We start from the raw sequence: 21,055 nt of genomic DNA, 5'->3' as shown, positions 1-21,055 counted from the left end.
CAAAATAGAAAAGTGTATATTCAAGATGAAAATATGTGAATTTCCAAAATACATCTCTTTCAAAGTTGCTAAAACCTTTCTTGCATTACTTCGGAGAACCCAGCCTGATGCACTGAGTTAATCACCTCTGGCAGTCTTGCATGGGGTGACTACTAATGTAATGCTGTCTGATGTGGTAACTATACAGTGCTAATAACACTAGTAGCTCTGCATGATTTAAATTGAACATAAGTAGCTCTTATTACAGAAAAGGTTGGAAACCCCTGCTCTAGGTACGCAGAATTTACTTCGCACTATGGCTGCTGAGCCAGAGGGCCCGGTGTGTCATCAGAGTCAGTGCTCTCTGCCACAGTACATTCTGACACAAATCCTTACCTCAATTTCATTAAACAACGCTAACAATAGGCAGTAAAATATTTTAAGATGTTATTTGTTGAAATGCACAATCCATGAGCAAGCTCCCTAAATTATCACATTGTTATGTGCTGGTGTAATGTCCATGTGCAACAGACGATGCCAGGCAGCAATGGTGGGCTGCCAGTCTCTGTGGATAACAGAGTCAGGCAGGCCTCCTCAGGACATAGGAGACCTTAATTTCTAGTACTTCTCTGCCTCTACTTCCTATCCGGGTTGAGTTCATGCATGTGCTAAGGCAATTAATTCAGGAAAGAAGGAGTTGAAGCCTGCGTACTACAGAATGGTCTGGTAAAAGGAGGACCGCGGTTAGTGTTGCTCCTGCAACCTAGCTTCTTTGCAGGGCCAGTCGATGAGAACTCCAACTCGATGTGAGCTTCTCGCTTTGCAATAATGGTGTACATGAACTTACAAAACGTTTGTATAAAGAGGCTGTGGCACACAAAATCCACACTGGATTGACTTCCAATGGCTGCTTTATTTCCTGACCCACCAAACATCACCAGCAGATGATAGAAGCACAGATGGCGTTTCGTACCATAACTCCCTTTACCTTATCTAGTTTCAACTATCACATTTAATACAATTACATCCCATCATTCTGTATGTTCACACACTGTACTGGCCTATCCCACCCTATCATATCTTGTCATTCCATACTTACACACACTATCTTATAATCCTGCTCTATTACGGCCTGTCATTCTTATCTACTGTCAGACAGTACTGTATCCTACTGTATCCTATTAGATCTTAACATTCTATACTTAGTGTCTGTAAGAATTGTTATTTAGTGCAGTAGTTAACCAGCGGGCAGACGGAGTTGATCTCCGTTGGGATAAAGCTTTTAGAGGAGCGATGCGATCAAGGGCTGAATTTAGTCAGTTATTAAAATTGCTCAGGTTAGGGCATTCTGCAACTGAGAGTTCAAGCAGAGTAGCCTGTAATGCTTTTGAGAATAGGGGTTCAGATACTTGCTTCCACGGCCTAGAAATTCTCTGCAAGGGGAGTTGCTGCTCCTCCGGGCAGACCCAGACCATTTTTAAAGGTACTAAGAAGTAATCTGACCATGTTAATTTAAGGATCGGGTCCATCTGCATATTCAAGGAATGTGAAAAAATAATGGTGAGTGTATGGCCTGCTTTATGGGTCGGCCCTATGACGTGTTGAGTAAGGTTAAATCCCTCAAGAGTATCGAGGAAGTGTTTCGCCAAAGGGCAGTTAAGATTGTCAATATGTGGTTTGAAATCGCCCAGCCAAAGAAAGTTAGAGTGAGCGATGGAAAGTTGACCTATCAGGTCTGTTAAAAAATTCTGTGATTAGGACGCACCATTGGGTGGTCAATAGACTAGTAGCCCTGCAACCGCGAAGGAGGAGTTTAGGGTGATTACAAAAGACAGGCCCACAATATTCCCCGTATTAAGAGGTTGATACATAGAGCACTGAAAAGAATCTCTGTACACTTTTGCCACCCTCCTGCCGTGTTTTTCCATTCTAGCTAAATGCTGAATTTGAAAGGAGGTCGGGTTAGAAAAGGCTATGTCTGGGGCGGAAGAGTCTGAAAGTCACGTTTCTGTCAAGAACAGAAGATTGCAATTATTTCCGGTGAGTAACTCGCTAATTTCAAAGGACTCCCATTCCACCTCATGGCTTTCTAGCCGAATCAAAAAAAAGCTTATTATCACCTGCTTTGTTATTTCACAGCTCGTACCTGCTACAATTCTATCATTTCGCCCTATGTTGTATCGTGTTATTCCACTCTATGTTATATCACTCTAGAGCATCATTCCAACATAGTCTGTTCTAGTTTGTTGACACACTGCAGTTTCCTGAGCCGTCTCCTATATTCCCTTCTTTAATATCATCTGCAGGACTCACAAGTCACAAAAGGGAGGTAATTACAGTAGATTGTGCTGTGCCTGGGACGAGTATACAGTGGCAAACATGATCTCTCTAGCAAACAACTCAACATGGCTCGTAATCCCTAATAACAAAGGCAGCAGGACACTTTATTTTCTGGCTTTTATTTTTTTAATACTTCCTACATTGAACTTTATAGATAATGAATAAGGTAGTCACCTTTTCTATCAGAATATTTTATGACCAACAAAGAAAGTAATACACAATCACTAATTTACTTTTCATTATGTCAGAACCCCTACTCTTCCTCCAGGACTATGTCAAATCCGGCACTGCTTTAATTGTGAATGCTCTTGATGAAAAATATGTATTTGCAGCCACCGAAAATGTGTTGTTTGTCCTGGAACTCACATCTTTACAATGCATATTAATCACCAGTAAAAGAAAACAACGCTAAATAAACTAAGAGGGCAAATGGATCTTCAATCATAATGATGCTCAGGAAAGGGCTATCTTTTTCCAAACAGGCAGAGTAACAAGTTAGAGATGGACTACATATAACACATGGACATGACCTTGCAGTCAAGTCAATGAAGGGAGGCTTGCTACCAAGCGGTGAAGAGTTGTGTCAGAGGTAGATTCACTCACTGGTGGGAGGCAGGTGGTGCAGCACATCACCTCCTTTCATCCAAAGGGGTGTGTGTTCTGCAGCTGCGCACAGGTCTCCAGGAGCGCTAGTGGTGGTTCCAAGCAGCACCACGCCAAGTAAGATGCACCACAGACAGGCCTTACTCGTTTGAAGACATGGCTTGGCAGTTCAGGCTGGACTGTTCCAATGAGGCACAGGTTCAAGACTGATTTCCGTATGGCCATGTCCGAACTGGGGTGGCTTGGTGAGCAAAATAACGATGGATTAAACCAAGATCTGTGACTGGGGGTGAATGTTTTGCCATTGTGCAACATTCCGTCCATCACCTTGTGTGTTTTGCTGTTCACCCTACGTGGGAAGGGTATGCCCAGACGTGGGTCCCCGTGCTCACTAAGCCACTGGAGTCAAGCTATCCTGGCTAAAGACGGCTGATAGCCAGAAACCGGTCCTAGGATGCTTGATTCTGGTCCAGGGAAGACATGGCTTGGCAGTTCGGGCTGGAATGTTCCAATGAGGCACAGGTTCAAGACTGATTTGCATATGGCCATGTCTGAACTGGGGTGGCTTGGTGAGCAAAATAACAATGGATTAAACCCAGATCTGTGACTGGGGGTGAATGTTTTGCCATTGTGCAACATTCCGTCCATAATCTTGTGTGTCTTACTAGTTTGATTATCAGCTCTACTGCCTCAGTGTGAAGAGGCTGGGAAAGGATCACAATGATGATACTAGGAGGGCTGAAGATTACATTTACATGGGGAACTTCAATAAGCAAATGTGGCCCCACCCATTAGAAGAACAGCACAGCAGTGCACAGCACAAACAAGGGGGCACAGCACAACAGTCTAGCCTTCTTCAACAGACGACAACAAAACAGCGGTCAATCACCACTGAGTTTAGCTTTTTGTTTTGCCTGCTGGTACCCGACGCCCCCTTAAGTTATGTTGATCTTATGTCTGATTATATTATGTTAGTTTAGTCAACATTCCTAACATGCTGAATGTGAATAAGAAAAAGAAAACTTAGTTAGAACTCTGAACCAGAACTATAAAGGGATTGCCAAGAAACACAGTTACTGTTTGACGCACAAGCACGTTAATGTAACCTGCACTTCATAAGAGTGTACACAGAGGGACCAAGATGAGTTTAGGAAACAACTATAGATGACGTCAGATACAGAACGAACAATGATCGCGGTGGTGCAACTGATACAGCAACTTTCTATAATGCTTATGATAAACGTGATGCGATTGGCTTCACAAAGAACAAAGTGAAAAATCATAAAGCAGCTTAACTGGTCACACGTAGACATTGTGAACCTACAAGAGATGCAACAGTTGTGGGTACTTTGGATAGGGCCTCGAAAAGAAGAACTAACCCAAACCCTGACAGATGTAAAGAAAACTGGAGCGGCTTTGTCATTTGTGCAGACTTCTTCGATTACAGCACCAACCAGGAGATAATAATGATTAAACCCAAGCATTGGTGCGATTAACTATGAGAGTCTCTAAGTCAATGCCCAAACAATAACCTGAAATAACTGATCCCTGAACTACCACTGAATATCACCCGGTACATGGACAGGCTCTATGCCAAATGCACACCACCCACCTCTGAAAGATTCAGACATTTCAAATAAGACTGGCTTCACAGATGCATGACAAACAGCCTTTTTCTTGCCTTCACACACATCATGGGTCATATTTTAATAAGCGTCACATCGCCGGTCAATTATGAAAAGCACAATTATCTCCACGGAGCTATGCTCCTACGCACCAGCAATGCTGTCTTTCCATTGGCTGTAAGGAAAGGCAACCTGAACCCTGGAAATCAGATATTCACACCCGCCTCCATGCAGGGGATGAGGCCTCCATGCTAAACACGGGAAATCATTTAAGAAGGTTATCAGAGGTAGACCCTTTCCAGTAAAAGCAGAGAAAGTAGATGTAATTACAACTGGCGCGTGCCGAGTTAAAAACACAGACCACAAACCAGACCACGTAATAGCGTTATGAATGCACGCTTGACTTTATCAGACAGGAGGGTGTCTATCTGTTCATACATAATGATTAACTTAGAGACCGATGAGGTAAACTGCACCAATGTCAGGAAGTTTGGCTCTGTTTTCTATCAATTGCTTACCAGTGAAGAATGGTTTCATCGACAACGACCGATAGTAAAACAACAACAAAAACACCAGCTTGTGGTAGGTCCGCGCAAACATCCTTTCTAGACCAAAACAAAATTGGACAATAGACGCACAAAACTGTCCAATCCCAGTGCAAACAAAATAAAACCCCCAAAAAATGGTCTCATAAATGAATCCCCTTCCATGTCCAGCTTAAGACCCCACTGAATCAAAAGGGACATATTATGAAACGGGAAGCAAAGTAGGACAGCGTCCTGTACAGGCAATAGGATGCCTAGTTGGAATCAGAACAATAGTGGGTCTCATGTGGTAGATAATCGCTGGAAACTGAGAGCCTTTCAGAAGTGCTATGAATCAATGCGCCGAGCAGAAGCTGCGGGTCCTTCAGCGCGGGAGAGCCGCGGGACCTCCTTGGTTTTCTAGGTCCTTTTTGATCTGGAAGCCCCAGTATGCAAGGATGACGTACAGAGCGCTATCAGCGCACTTACTGATAACAAGGTCCCATGGCTGGGTGTACGCACACCATTATACATAAAGTACGTTGCCCCCTACGCCCAGTATGATCCCCATTATATGCGTAAAACCACACTTGTTGATTCATTCGCACACCTAGCAGCACTGCTGAGACAACGGGCAGCAGCAAGATGAGTTCTGAGACAAGCCCAATAATCGTCATAAACGGAGACCAAAACTGAAGCAATATTCTGGCTCGAAGTGCCTCGGAATTTTAGATCTGGCTTGACCGCTTTAAATATCAGCTAGACGGATAGCAACGAATATATACAAAGTGGGCTACGGAGCATTCCCCTCTCGCAGTCATTCAACTGGCAGGTTGGAGTATCATCCCACCTGCTATGGAGTGCATCTGTCCTTTAAAATGCAAAGTACATTCCCTGGACTATTTTGCATCTGAAAAGCAGAATGAAATATCACACTTTTTGTGTACCTTCAATCTTAAATACAACTAACACTTGGACACTGCAGCGCGTAGGCATTGTTTTTTCTGTATTTGTCAGGAATCGAGAGTGAACCTGACTCTTACATGGCCATTTTATGGATTTTTCTAAGCTTGGGAGGACCAGACCCCAAAATGGCTGCCTGAAGTCTTTCAAGATCAGTAACAAAAGCAGCAATATTACAATACTTAGGAGGGATTGCCATTTCGGGGCCAGCGTCTCAAACTAACAACTCACCAGTCTTACTTAGCGAAGGCGCGTCAGCTCACTGTCGGCATTCCATGCTGCCGGGCAAGCGATGGCACCATTATCGCCACTGGCTCTCTCCTCTCCCACACCGCGGACTGAACGCTGGCAGCTCCTCAACCATGGCTCTAGACTGTGTTGGCAAGGTAGCCCCAGCCTTTATTTCTCTCCATCCTGGCTTAGAAGGGCACTGCCCCCCATGCTTCTCACACTGCTGACTGCATGCTTCCTGCTACTGCACTACCGCTTTAAAGTGGTGTCGGCAAAGCATCCAAGCCTTTTATTTCTCCATGCTGGTTTAAATGGTTAATAAGCCTTGGAGAAGCCAACAGGCCTGCCTTGTTTGTGCTAACGCATGCCAATATGCGCACACAAGTATTGTATCTACACACTGGCACATTAAAGCTAGACTAGATGGCTCTAACTATAAGAGTTTGAACAAATGGATTCAGTTCAAACCATTACAAAAGGCTCATGTAAGGGACCCTCTCACACAGTATGCCATTTGCTTTATAAGCTTGACAACCAAGACTTTCATCCTTTTGAGGTCTGTAACAGAGTACGTTAGCCAAGACCTTTTGTTTTTATTAAAATTCTATCTCTCTATCGGCTGGCTTCACTGCGAGTAACAGCATTCTACTCTCACAAGGAGCATATCTGCACTCATTGCCAGGGACTATTGTGGTAATGAGTGCTTTTTGAGATTAAAAAGTATTTTCGCCAATATTGGTTATAAATGGTGAAGGCCTGGGCAGTCCCACAACAATAAAGTTTTACTAAAACCATGTCAAGACCGCATTGACAAAACCAAAACGCTGAATACCAATGTCAGACCTATTGGATTTGCCAGTGCTCGTTTTTTTCATGTTTCCCATTATCTTGTTGAAACTGGTTACACTTATTTTCCATTATGAATATTTTTAGAAATGATAACATGTTTCTTACTAAACGATGCTTCAAAGAAATGGTACCTATAATTTCACAGTAGTTTAGCAAAACATTTTCCCGTATTGGATTTTTTGTAAACATTTTATTTTGAAAGGAAAACATCCTCAATTTTGATTTCAAGCTTCTGCAAATATTTACATCTAATCAGAGAGCATTATGGGAGCATTAAACGCAGCTTCATATTGGTAAACTCTGCAAACGTGTGTACACATTTTTATCCTTGAACCACAGTCATTAGCGCAGTCCAAGCTTACGACATTTCTTTAGAGAGCTCACTCTAATAATAAAGGCTTTGCATTAATGAACCATAAATAGGCGTTTGAACAACATTAACATATGGAGACAAATATTACCTTAACTGCAGATAATGCCCTTCCCTGATCCGTAATCTACTGCAAACTGGCAGCCAAACTATTTGTGCTATAGGAGGTTGTGCCTACTTGTCCCAAGGACAAAATAAACATGAAAACTTGTCCTTGCCCCCCAAAAATATGCCCTCGGCGTCAGGCTATAGGAATTCCACACCCCTGATTCAATACACATTAAAAATGACTAATGCCTGCTGCCCAAGCCATTCTTATAGCTTTGGGGGCCATGAATAGTCTGAACTGTCACACCTATAAGGGCTTATGGTAAGTAGTTATGTTGGTTCTGTCACTGGCGGCGATGGCAGGGGCAATGGATGGTGCACGCTGCAGTGGCCTCCTGGCGAGGGCCCTGACACTTATTGTTTTATAAATTAAGCACTGGCAACAACAGCTGTCTAGAAGCCTAAGTGTGTGCTGAAGAAAGAAGCTGCATGCCTATGGAAATAACCCTACCAGGACCCTCTGCAGAAGAAGATGGACTGGAAAGTAATGTTCCTATAGGCGTGGTAGAAACCTGAAAACTATGTTGAACATCATAGACCAAACAATGTGTCTGATTCTCCCTCTGAGTGAACTGATAATAGGGATGGAAGTTGTGGTGGCAAACATACTGGAACCGAAATGGGACAAGAGTGCCCAGACCACACTTCATCGACTTGTGGCTATGGAGTCAATATGTGAGTTCACACAATGAATATGGAACGAGGGAGCCACTCAGACTCTATTTAGGGCAATGTGAGGCTGAGGAACGAAAACAAAGTTACCAGATGAACAAAACAGACCGCTAGTATTAGAGCAAGTATTTGAAGTAGCATTATAAGTAGGATCTGACCGTCTTATGAAGGCTTTATACAAAGCAAGGAGTAGTGATGGCAGAACTGTGGGGTAGGGATGGAAACAGCACTACCACCACAGTAAGCACAAATGAGGAACAAACACAAGGATGTGGCTTAACAGCTAGAGCGGACGACCTTGAAGCTGGGGAATCAGGTTCGAGTCTGGTGGGTGGCTGAAACATCCTGTGATTCTGGGCAAATACTTAATCTCCCAGTCCCTAGAAATGAATGCATCTGTTTGTAATGCAACTGGTGCTCCTATACCTTCGGGTCGAGTTTGCGCTATATAAAACTACAAAGGAAAAGCAAGGGGGTGAGTGGGGCATGACAATGGAGTCTGGCTGCCCAGCACTTGGACCTGAGCCTATCAAAGACATAATGTGCAGAACAGAGCACATTAAAATAAATTCACTGTACCACATGTAGACAAAGGTGGCAACGACGGGATAGGAGCCATGGTCGTACAACCCGACTTTCTCAGTGTCAAAGAACGGCTAGCTGTGAACCATCTATGAAGGGAGACCCAGGTCATAACTACTACCCTGTTCTAACTCGGATAATAAATCCTGCTCCTACCGCAGGGCCTGCATGAGCTGAAAAACAAAATGTGCATTCTGTCTCAGCAGGCTCAATGCTTGGGCTATACTAGCAATAAATGACTAAGAGTAAAACGCATTTGCCAGAGCTTACTTTGAGAAAAACTTAAGTGCCAGGACATTGACAGGAGGCCACTGCAGCTTGTACCACCCATTGCTCCTGCCAGCGCTGCCAATGACGCTAACAATACAACTACTAACACACTCTTCCGAGTGTGACAATTCGACAACTCCAAGCTTCAAAAGCTATAAGTATGGCTTGGGAGGCAGACATTAGTCCTTTGTAAGGTATATTGAATTAACAAAACTGTTGTTTTGCTCTTCTCTAAATTGGACAAACAGCGCCACCATGCGGCAGGCTATCATATGCACCAGTGTTGACAATTAAATTCCCACCAAGCACAGTAAACTACCGGCTCAAATTAAGCAGTGGCATTTGAGTTCTATGTGCATTGTACAAGTCCAAATAGAGCAGGGTGCTGCCCTGTCCAAACTTAATAAAGAATGGCCACAGACAATGTGTTTGAAGACGGAGCACACGTGCATAGGAACACATCAATGTGATGTGCACTCAGACGTGTTGGGGAGAGTTTGAAGACTAAAGTGCACGCACAGACTACAAAACATGGTCCAACAAGTAAGGGTCAGGGACATGAGGGGTAAGTTGAATATTCTGCTCCTGTATACAAATGTGAGAAGGCAAGGGCTTAGAGTCAGACTTTCAGTTAAATTATTGTATTTCTGACTTCACTAGGTCTGCGCCCTGTATGGAATATCTGATGCACACTCATTGGTTGCACACCAGTAAACTATCTTCTACATCAGAAAGTGCAATGCTCCATCTGCTTTTCTGTTTCAGAGAAATTTCCTTGGCCATAAACACTGAAGGGTCAAATAAATCTCTCAGGTGCTACACACACTGGCTGTTTTCACTCAATCCAATGTTTTCTAAAACTAAATATAGTGCTCTGACTCGTGAATATCCTTTTTTTCCAAACTAGAGACCACATATTCTGTATATTTAGTTAGGCAGTTTGAACGCTGTCGTTACATGCAAACCTTCTAAATTTACAGCAGAAACTCGTCTATGCAGTCTGAACTATGTCAATCAACAAGGCTGAGGTAATTTCCTTACAACAACGTTCACATTGACCCAGTATAGACAGCTGTCAGCTTAGAAAGATCACCGTACTTACTCAAAGAAAGTAGTCCAGCCAGTTTCATCACTTTTCGTTGCTAGGAGGCCACTGTTGCCATGGTAGGTAAACAGCACCAGCTCCTGCCCTTGCGCAGTCATGCTTTTCAAGCAGCCGTTGGTTCCTATGGTCAGCCAGATGACTTGGTTGTCGGGAGACACAACTCTCACCGGCATGCGATTGGGGTCCCGCCGGATGCGAAGCGTGTTTCCATTGCTGTCCGTCACTGCAGTGATGTCGTTTTCATTGCTGTAGCTGAAATTGTAGATATAGTCCCCAGTGACTAAGCTGAGAGTGTACTGATGTGTACCATTGACATCGAAGATGTAGAGTTCCTGCTCGGTTGGTGAAGCCACTTCGTAGTAATTCATAGAATTCAACAGGGGCTTGTTCTTCGAGACGGCTCGTATCCGGATATTTGCGAGGTCAGCAATGTATAACGTGCCCTCGGGAGATGCGGCCAGGGATGAGGGTGCATTGAGTTTGGCGTCCTTGGCATAACCATCTCCCGTTTGGTAACAGTCACAATTGGCATCATTCTTGCAGTCACAGTCCGAGGGTATGCCGGCGAGCAGAGAGATCTCGCCATCTGTGGTGACTTGCCGGATCCTGTTAATCTTCTTCTCGTCTGTTTCTGTGATATAAAGGACGCCGCTGTATGATACGGAGATGGCAGTCGCCGACTCCAGAGTGGTTTGCACAGCGTGCTTGCCAACGGAGTACTCCACGCCTGGGACCTGACAGTACATGGGTCTCCCAGCAGCAATGCGCACCTGCCGATTTTCGCTAATTTGCAAAACGACATTGTTGTCCAGGACGTAAATGGAGTTATCCATTGGATTGATTGCCAAGTCAGTGGGCCATTCCAGGCGAACCTAAACAAAGAAATATCTCACAGTTATTCATGTAATGAGCCAGCTTCTATTTTAATGCAATATGCATTTGAATTGTTTAATTTAAAAGAACAATACACTTTCAATGCACCATCAAAAGAATAAAAGCAAACTGCAATTTCATACGGTCAAGCCCAATCTCATTAAATGTATATGGTGCATTTCTGGGGTTGGTGTGGATCTATCACCCTTAGAAAGCATGTAGGGCGTTGGTCGCTGTGATGCTGGAGGTACTGACCAGATGATCTAGACTGTGTTCCAGTTGTATTCTAGGACATGTGGTGGCCAAGGTTGATGGTGGTGAGGGCAGAGGGATTGGGAGAGGCTTGGCGGATTCTTAGTATTGTGTCCCTCTCGTAGTGAGGACCCTGGGGATGTGTGTGTGCGTGTGTAGGTGATGCATGCAAAGTTCAACAATGCACCTCAATCGTGGCACAGAGAGTAGAAGGTAGGGGCAGTCACGTTACAGAAGCGTACAATGTGGTACAATAAAATCCTGTCTCATTTTAGGAAAATTAAAACATTAATAAACTTTGTTTTCCTTAACATAAAGAACATGTGCATACATTTCAGTGATGTGGTACAATGTTAGGACGTTTCCCTAAAACGTTTTCAGAAAATCATTAAGAGCAGCAACGGAATCACCCTTTTCCCCCTCGAATCCTGTTCTTTGCTTCAGTGCCGAGTATCTGAGGGTAACTACGCACAGCATGGCAGTTCTACGATCATGAAATAAGTATGTATAACAGCGTATATATATTTCTCTTTATAAATACAACGGTATTGGAATGTTCAGTTCTATTTTCCCCCAGGTATTCATTTGGACTCCACAGCTTTTTCATCCCAGCTTTCCCATGTTTTTATTTACAGTAAGGTCCTCAGAGACATCGCTGTTCCAGCACTACAGCTCTCCGAGAATATATACATAGCAATGGACTGAGCATGCCACTGACAATATCCGCTTGACAATCAGTTCATGTTACTGCCTGCTTTGCAGATACACACTATGATGGCAGCTAACGCGGGTATCAGTCTCATATTAACAGTGTCAATGTTCCCGTGAGGTACTTGCAAATACTCAACCCGTGCAGGGTTTCTGTCATCAAAAAGAAAAGCATTCTGGAAAGGACAACATAATAAAAAGGGAATTATGCAAATGTATGCGGACTAGTTACTGTACAAGACATTTAAGCCGTTTAAAATTGCATTGTTAAAAATACCTCGCTGATGTGCATGCTGGTGTCACAGGTTAAAGGCCGCGCGGAGGTCAAATCGTTGGAGCCAAGAAGGGTGGAGATAATTCCATTTTGATCCACTCTGCGAATCACCTTCCCATCAACAAAGTAAATTATTCCATTCTTATCAACAGCGATCCCTTTTTATGAAAGAATAGCGAAGATTAGTTTCTTTGTACATAAAGATATTGTAGTCTAAATAAACTCAGTTTTCAAATACGTTTGCAGGAGGTCTAGATCAGTACCAGAGTTTGAGGGTACCCGCTGTTTATGTAACTAATTTGCACTCAAAATATTAGTATATGCATTTACCATATGTGAAAAACCTGGCATGGAGCTGGCACTCGTCGACCTGTGTTGGGCACCCATGTATGAGTCCACCACTGCGTTAAATGGCTACTATCAGTCAAAGAAAATGACACATGTCCCCACTAGTGTTAATAAATCACCCTGCCGTTGATCCCTGTCCATTGTATAGATGATTGTCAGTTTCAAGCTTTTGAGAACCACACCAGAAGCTAATTTATTAATAAACACAGGATATTGGTTCTCAGTTTATGGTCGAATCGTAAAACACCAGTGAACGCACACTGACTGGTGGATCTTCCAAACACCAAGGAACACAATCAGCGTGAATTATAAAATCAGCTTCTCAGAAGATAAGTAAGATAAAAAACCAGTGGCGTGGGTTTATGTCAGGATTTTGCATTTTCAGATACCTTCCAACAGCAATAGGAGATGCAAGACCATCTAGAGAATCACATATATAAACCTACTGAATTTTCGCTCAACAATGTTTTTAATTCATACCACAGAGATATACTGCAATTTAAACTACACACCCATGCTAAAACAAAATCCCAGTTCTTAGAGCAGAGTGAATTACAACAGTGACATTAATCAATTTCTCACAAGCTCCCAGATTGCGGGAATATGTGTTACTTGTGTTATTAGAGGAGTATGTACTATGAGAGCCACACTTCCAGCTGTTTATGAGAACATAAACACTTGGGGGCTTTAACACCCGGCTGGCACCATCATCTAATAGTCAACTGAAAAAGCTGAGACAGAGAGAGGAATGTGATATGTATGTGTTTTATCTCGCCTACCAATTAACATCCTTTCAGTTCCCCCAGCTCAGATTTGTCCATACTTAAACAACATTTTGTTTTCTTCTACTTATACCAGTCAGAGACCTAATGAAAACTGCAAATACCATACCAAATTTAACAGATGCTGCAGCAGCAAAATGGTGTCCAAATAGGTTGTTTACTAAACATTCCTATATTGGTCAACAGTGTGTTACTGAAGTGAAGCACAGGCAAGTTGCAGATTTTGAGGTCAAGTGCCAGGAACATGGCAGACAGTTCTAAAGCATTTGCAGAAGTGATGCGGACACAGACATATGTGGAGCATAGAGACAGTGGACTGGCATATCACCTTGAGGGTCATGGACAATTCTCCCCTCCATACCAACCGTGGCTATAGTGGGTCACATGGGACAGGTTTATCCGACATCGATAGGGGGCTTTGGCCCGTCTAAAAGTAAATGAAGCCTCTCACACTGGTCAAAGTCCATCTGTGGGTGTCTGACATTACTGCTGTCCTCTAGGTAATGGCTCCAGCCAAAACAGCTGGCCGCCATTCCAAGATGGTTGCCAAGTTATGAAGTGCTACCGCTTCATACAAACTATCACAGGTTTCAAAAAGGAACAGATCTTGCTGGTCAGGTGGATCCTACCTTCCTCCCATAAAGCAGACCACGAATGCTGATACTCTGCCTCCCCGCTTTATTAGCTACTGGAGCACAGGTCTAGTCCTGCGAGCTGCAGTCATGCTGGTTCTTGTTCTACTCTGCAACCAGGTTCTTGAACTCTGATGGGATTTTAATGTCTTTTGGTTTCTTTTTCTATGGCACAATCTTGCCCTTACTCGACAAAGTAATGATGACGAGACCTTTGAGGACATCCATGACAGTCGTATTTCAAGACCTTTTATTTCCCTCCAAAAATTCATGACAGCAACAGAGATGAAAATGAAAGTGTGCCTGTTTTGTGATCACTGAGGACAGTAAGTTCTTTTTAGTTCAAAATAAAATAGGCAATCTTCTCAAAATAAGAAAAGGTAAAAGCACATGAAGCCTAGAATATAACTGAAATATGAGATTTGCAAAAGCGTCATATTATGGTACACCCAGAAATCTGTGCCAAGGGCTAAGCCATGAAGGTTACAGGTATATATATTTTTAGGACCCTTAGCTTAGAAAAGGCACAGCATTTCAGGCTGAAATATACAGAAAAATTCTTACAAAATACTCATGAGTTTAAGACCATTGCTGACATTACAGCTGCTGTGTAAATTTAACAGTATTTGCATTTTCACCAGTGTTACGGGGGAAACTGTATCTTATTAGCGGTATTACAGTATGTGCTTGGCCCAGTGACTATACAGCAGGTCTGTTAACAAGAATGCCCGGGAGTTCAGTGCTAGGGAAAGTCGATCACCCACATGAAGGACTAGAGACATCAGCGAGACCAAGAATGTTGGAAATGAAAAAGCGGTTTACCTTTTGGGGTCGTGAGTGTTGCTTCCACCGCTTTGCCGCCTTCGCCACACCTTGCCTCATCAAAGGGCGTGCACTGCTCTCCCGTACCTGCTACGACCTCAGCGTTCTTCGTCAGGTCTTTGGTGCCAAGCAGTGATTTTGGTCGATATATTTTGCGAGTGTTAGTGTCAGAAACATACAAATCTCCAGTGACGGGGTCTGTCGCTAGGTAATACCTGTGAGCCAGGTTACTGCTGTGAAGAAACCAAACGATGCAGTGTAAAATAGGCTGCGGAGAATAGTCTTGAAACTTGAACATCCACGCTGAGATCATTAAACAAGAAATGCTCCTTTACCACTAAGTTACAAGTTAATTTTGTCATGTAGTGACACTATGATCCCTATAACATTCCTGGTGGAGCCTCGTCTGTGCTCTGTCAATTAACAGCAATGCGGGGTGAATGGTTTCATAGACCTTTATGCAAGATCTTGAAGCACCCATGCTGTTACCAAGGCAAGGCTGGAGTCTGCTATGCGTGGGATTGTGGAGCAAGAATAGAATTAGATGGGAAGCCTGAGCAATGCTAATGACCTGAGCATCCACCCACAGCATGCTGGTTCATTTGCTGCATGAGCGAGGAAGAGTAAACAGTAAGTGTTATGATCATTTCCTAGCAGTGGAAGGTCCTGGAGAAGCCTCTCCTTCCGCTGGTATGATTCATGACCTATTTCGTAATGCGGACTCTGCTCCCCTTGTACCAAGAGGTCGTTTGAGTCCAGGGGACTCTCAGTTGGCCTTCTGACGCAGCGAGATAGAGTGCCACAGCAGATTCATGTTTAATTCATTTGTGGGAATACAACATTTCTCTTACCATTTGCACAACACTAATCCTCCCTCTGCCTTTTTTTTGACGGATGCTATCCATTCGGATGTACGAACAGGCCCTTGGTCGCACTTATTTATTTATTTATTTTTATTTTACTTTTAGAGTTTTCTATAGCGCGGACCAGACCCAGGGAAGGGTATCAGAGCACTTTACACTGAGGGCACAATACAAATAAAACAATTGGCAAAAAGAATAGCATACATAAGATCAACTTATTTTACAAAGTTTGTAAGGTCGCAGGCGTGAGAGTATTTCTAAGCAACGGGTCGAGAGCAGCGAAGGTGTCTTTCGAGGGATAGAATTTATGTATATAAATTATACGCATTGCCAAGAGATGAATGCCTAATCCAGCGCCCTGACCCCTAACTAGTACACCTGAGCCCTAAAGCACAGCCAGCAGAGAGTGGACCTATGCTCAAGTCTGTTGGGGGTTCTGCAGATTTTTTCACAGTCGAATCGCCAGATTTGACTTGCATTAAAAAAACAAAAGGATCTCCAATGTTTTCAAGAGGGCTTGGGTAGGTAGCATTTCCTACTCAGCAGACAAGCTGCCTGCTGTTTTAGAGCAGGCGTTGCGTGTTAACGGAGTTGCTTCACTGAACGTTTGCAATGAATGTGTCTGTGCAAATGAATAGAACACCCATGGCTAAAGTATCACTCTGCGGGGCCAGGTTGCCAGGCAGAGTGAGGGAAATGTATCTTTCTGGTTGAAACTTTTCTTTTGTGATGGACTGGAGATTTCTCTTGTCTGAGTGATGAGTAAATAATGTTTTGCATTTGAATCAATACAATGATGCTAAATCCATCCACCTAACCCTGACTCTAAACTTAGCCTGAAAACTTAGGGTTCATTTTACCCCATCCATGAAATTGGAAGCCTTTATCACTAGCACACTACTGCAGCACACATCCTTTTAATTAACATATGGAAGATACAAACACACATACCTTTTAGGCAAGCCAGATCACTATTCACCCTGTTAGTGTCTGCAGAATGGATTATTGAAAGCGTTTCCTACTCGGTTTCTCCTAATACTCCTTTGCATCACTAAATAAGATCATACATTTTGCCACCTGAGCTCGTGTATTTTTCTGAACATACTAATACCTTAGCTTACCACCACCAAGTCAGATGGCTCACTGCTATAAACTGTCCCTTTTACAAGTTTCAGATGCTTATTTGAAAAGTAGTAAACAGTTTGGTTTCAATCTACCCAACATCCGAACCCGATGCACCCCTGCTTGAAAACTCGGATACACCACGCACAAATTTCTGGCTACACCTAAACTACAGTGCGCTGCCTCTAAGTTTCTAATGTTTCGTCAATCTATGCCCTATGAACTGGAACTTGTTATCCTCAGATACTGAAAATGCTACTGGTGGGATTACTTTGTCTCAATTAACACACACCCTCAGACTAATATGTCTCAGAGTACCTCCACTAAACAACCATTTTCACATTCCTTACTACAGCAGCACAAACATCAAAATCCATTAATTTCCACAGTACAGCAAAACTCACATTATGAAAATACAGTTTACTGGCAAACAGATTGTATCTCCTCATTACTTTTCATAGTGAAAAACGAAACTACTCAACAAATAGTCATAAGACCTCTATGAATGAGATTTGTCCTTACTGCACTAATTTAACACCTTGCTTCCTGGTTTTGGTTAACTATATTAAAAAAAATACTCGAAAAATTCCATGATATACACCATGCATGCAGATGTGCAGAGTATATGCTAATTATTACAACTGTTGAGAGATGGGAATCATGATCTATTGAAGCTTAGCCTCTCGTGAGCAATGTCTCTCGCACTCTACAATATTAATAGCATGCTACACTCTGCTCATCTGAGTGTGTCTGTCTGTGTGGATGTATGACGGTACAACGACTTGCGTTGGGGGGCGCTGGATAGTGAATAGTTTAATTTACTATTCCAACTCCAGTCCCCGTGGATAGTAGGGAAGGTGTGGATAGTAAATTAAACTATTCCCTATCCTAGAGCGCCATCCAGCGAAAGTCGTTGTAACGACTTTCGTTCTAAAACCTGCGTTGTAATGGTACCGCGTTGTTAGGGTTTCGTTGTAAAGGTTGTTCCCCATCTGTGTAGACCAGTGAGAAAGGCAACTTGCAGAAACGCATCAATGCTTGCAGCTGATGGGCAAAGATACCAGTTCACCGCAGAACCTGAGTGCAGGCGGTTGTCCTTATTGGATATGATGAAGGACTTGTGTTGGTGAAATATGCCATGATAGTGAAAACAAATGTAACAGTGTAACCGAGTAACACATGTAATATAGAACACCTGTACAAATAAACACACATTCACACACTTATTGCTACAGTGCAATGGTCAAATTAATTTCTAGTACCACAGTATTGTGATTGTTTTAACAACTACTTTACATAGGAAAAAAAAACTCCTTATAGTCAGGAAGTCTATTCAAAGTGGTTTTATCTTACAGCGCAAATTTATCAACTTGTACCCTGGTTTTGTATAAATAACTTTTGTTAAAACAAAGACACATAAAATAATGCCTTGGCAGATGTGCAGAATGTAACATGCTATTTATTTCTATTGTTGAAAGGGAATAGGAGCATAATGACCCGCTATAGGCTTTGGCTCCTTAGTCATGTCCCCAACCCACATTCAAAAATGGCAATAACAAGGAGATTACACCCTGCGCATCTGCATTTGTTCTGTATATTATACACTTGCCTCAACTTCAGACAAAAATGCATCTCTACATTTGCTGACAGCAGATGTGTATATGCCAATAAACAATTCAGGACGGGATGCTTTGAAATTAGTAAAAAAACATTGCCAGAAACGTTAAAAAAAAAGAGCTGACAAAAAAAACACATTGTAATCGTTCAATGGTGAAAAAAAACGAAAAGGCGTAAAACTTTCTACCAAGCAATGAATAAAAACAAGATTTGCAATTTCCTCTCTATGGAAACTATAATTGACAATAAGAATGTTAACATAGTCTGCCTCCTTCAGGCAAAACAAGTATTGGCTAGATGAGAAAATTGCCTCACTATGCACTGATAGCTTGAACGCTCTTAAAATGTAAAAAAAACGCCTTCTCTGGTTCCTTGGGCTCAAAAGACTGCCGAAGTCTGTGTGCTCGAAAAAGCCAAATAGAATTCTGAACTTCTAACACCGAGAAGCAAACTACTTTCTTGAAAGTAAAAGGTTCATTGACCCCGCTGTGATGAAAGAGAGAGAGAGTCCTTTGAACATTATTAGCTTTCCACCTTTGCAAAATGTTAATCTGAGCAAGCAGGAGCTTAAAATATCGGTTGTGTGATGCAGCAGTACAAAAAGGGCTTTAAAAATATCCAGAAACTAAAGATTATATTCTCAATTGAGCAGCATAGAAACAAGGTAAGGAACCATACAGGGCTCCAAGAACATCACACGTCACCCTCAAAGCTAATCCTTGCATGAAAATAAAACGAGAGGCGTGCACAATGTACAATACAATCCACCACCAACAGCTCAGTAATCAATCACTGTGACTCTATTAACACCTCTTACATTTGTTGGGTTAACCAAAACCTAGATGAAACAAAATGACCTTGACACTCTGGCTTCTCTTCATAGTGATCACTACCCATTTGTTCACAGCCAGACTGCAAAAAAAGGGAAGAGGGAATGGCAAAACGTCAACAAATCCCCTCCTGTCTCCACCCGCTAGTTGCCTGACTTTTCAACCAACTACTTTTAAACACTTGACTGTTTGCCATATTCTTCTTGATTAATAATAAAATGTAAACTTTTGTTTGGTTAAAATGTAGACCATCTAGTCATTCGTCATTTTCTTCGCTCTACCCTCTCACCGCCCTTCAGCTAAGTAAGCATGCTCACATTCTTCATTCTAAAAATCCCTGAAAGGTCCAATCTTAAATGGTCCATGTACAAATTATCAAAGTCTTTAAACCACCACTCACCCTAACTCAACCAATTGTTTCTATTTATCCAATTTTGCTATCTTTATTTGTGTTTTTTGGTGAACTTAAATCATGAAACCCTTTGACAGCACATTTATCCCTTCTAACTGATGCAAAGCACCATCCACCATGTCAAAATTATTTAAATACGTGGGATTCAACAGACTAACTCACCACCTATATAAACAAACCAATCCAATCATCATAATAATAATAATAATAATAATCCACATTTGTAAAGCGCACAATCACCCGTAAGGGTCTCTAGGCGCTGGGGGCCGTCGGGAAGATTAAGCGAGCTATTGCCCAGAGTCACATGGTGCTGGGCTAACCTGACGCCGGAGCCGGGAATCGAACCCTGATCCCCAGATTCCAGCGTCAGTCGCCCGAGCCGCGGCGCCACACCTCTCCCTCACTCTAGTTTCTAAGCAGCCCACTTTACTAATACCAATTATAGGTTTCTTTGACAGGAAGAAGATCTGGTATAAATTTAAATAATGGGAAACCCCACAGGCATACTATCTATGCAGCCTCACCTGCAATCAGAAAATAGGTCCGTGTGGAAGTTGATCTTCAGGTTAGTGTACAAGGCAAGCTCATACTCGATTGCAGGATTGCGTATTGGCCCATTTGTTAAGGCTTTCACTAGCCGGCCTTTCCAGTTTTTCTGTTCCACATCCACTCTTTCTCTCCAAAGAGGAAGGGTATCCATATCCCATGTTTATTATAAGCAGATGAACTAGTGAGTTTTTCCAACGGTCTACATTACAAATTTAATGTTTTTCAGAATTGTTTTTCAAACCATTTAACAGCCATGGTGGGTAAGACTTAGATCCTCTTTTACAATAGTCACCCAAATTTTTTTGGGGTAAGTGAATAGTTCTACTTTAGAGCACGCATGGAATTATAAGTAAATGGGGTTAATGCTCACTCATATTTTTAGCTAGTGTGATCATTTCTATGAATTCTCAACATCCTTCATTACCCAAAATGTCAGGGTTGCTGAAGGTCAATCAGGAGTTTGGAGGTGGATAATGGCACCCTACATTAACTCAGCTTTATGTTATGGTGCAGAGCTATTTGCTTTTGATTAAAGAGTCCTGTAGGTTGTGTTCGAAACTAGTAGTTAAAATGGCTATTAAACATCCCAACCACCCTATGGTTCATGCCATTTAGTGTTTGTTTCCTCATCAATAACCGTAGGTAGTAGATCCCTGTGTTTTTAAAAACAATTAGTGAGTGTGAATAGTAAAACAGTGCTATGTTGACTGCAATTGTATCAGTGTGAGTTGCAATGGGTCCATGGTGTGA

At 42.5% G+C, this 21,055-nt stretch overlaps 1 protein-coding gene across 2 annotated transcripts in view; it reads right to left on the bottom strand.

Moving 5' to 3' along the window:
- The window catches only part of TENM3 (teneurin transmembrane protein 3), a 1,441,545-nt gene that overhangs the window by 44,735 nt on the left and 1,375,755 nt on the right, over window positions 1-21,055 (bottom strand). For both annotated transcript variants that reach the window (XM_078677989.1, XM_078677990.1), the window contains 3 exons: window positions 14,913-15,145; window positions 12,332-12,486; window positions 10,219-11,093 (listed from right to left, as the gene is read on the bottom strand). In XM_078677989.1, the coding sequence (XP_078534115.1) occupies window positions 10,219-11,093; window positions 12,332-12,486; window positions 14,913-15,145 (1,263 nt within the window). The remainder of the gene's footprint in view (window positions 1-10,218; window positions 11,094-12,331; window positions 12,487-14,912; window positions 15,146-21,055) is intronic.

Source organism: Lissotriton helveticus, chromosome 2_2, assembly GCF_964261635.1.
Source record: "Lissotriton helveticus chromosome 2_2, aLisHel1.1, whole genome shotgun sequence".
In the NCBI taxonomy this organism is placed as follows: Eukaryota; Metazoa; Chordata; class Amphibia; order Caudata; family Salamandridae; genus Lissotriton; species Lissotriton helveticus.
This window is presented reverse-complemented; position numbering and strand designations above follow the sequence as displayed.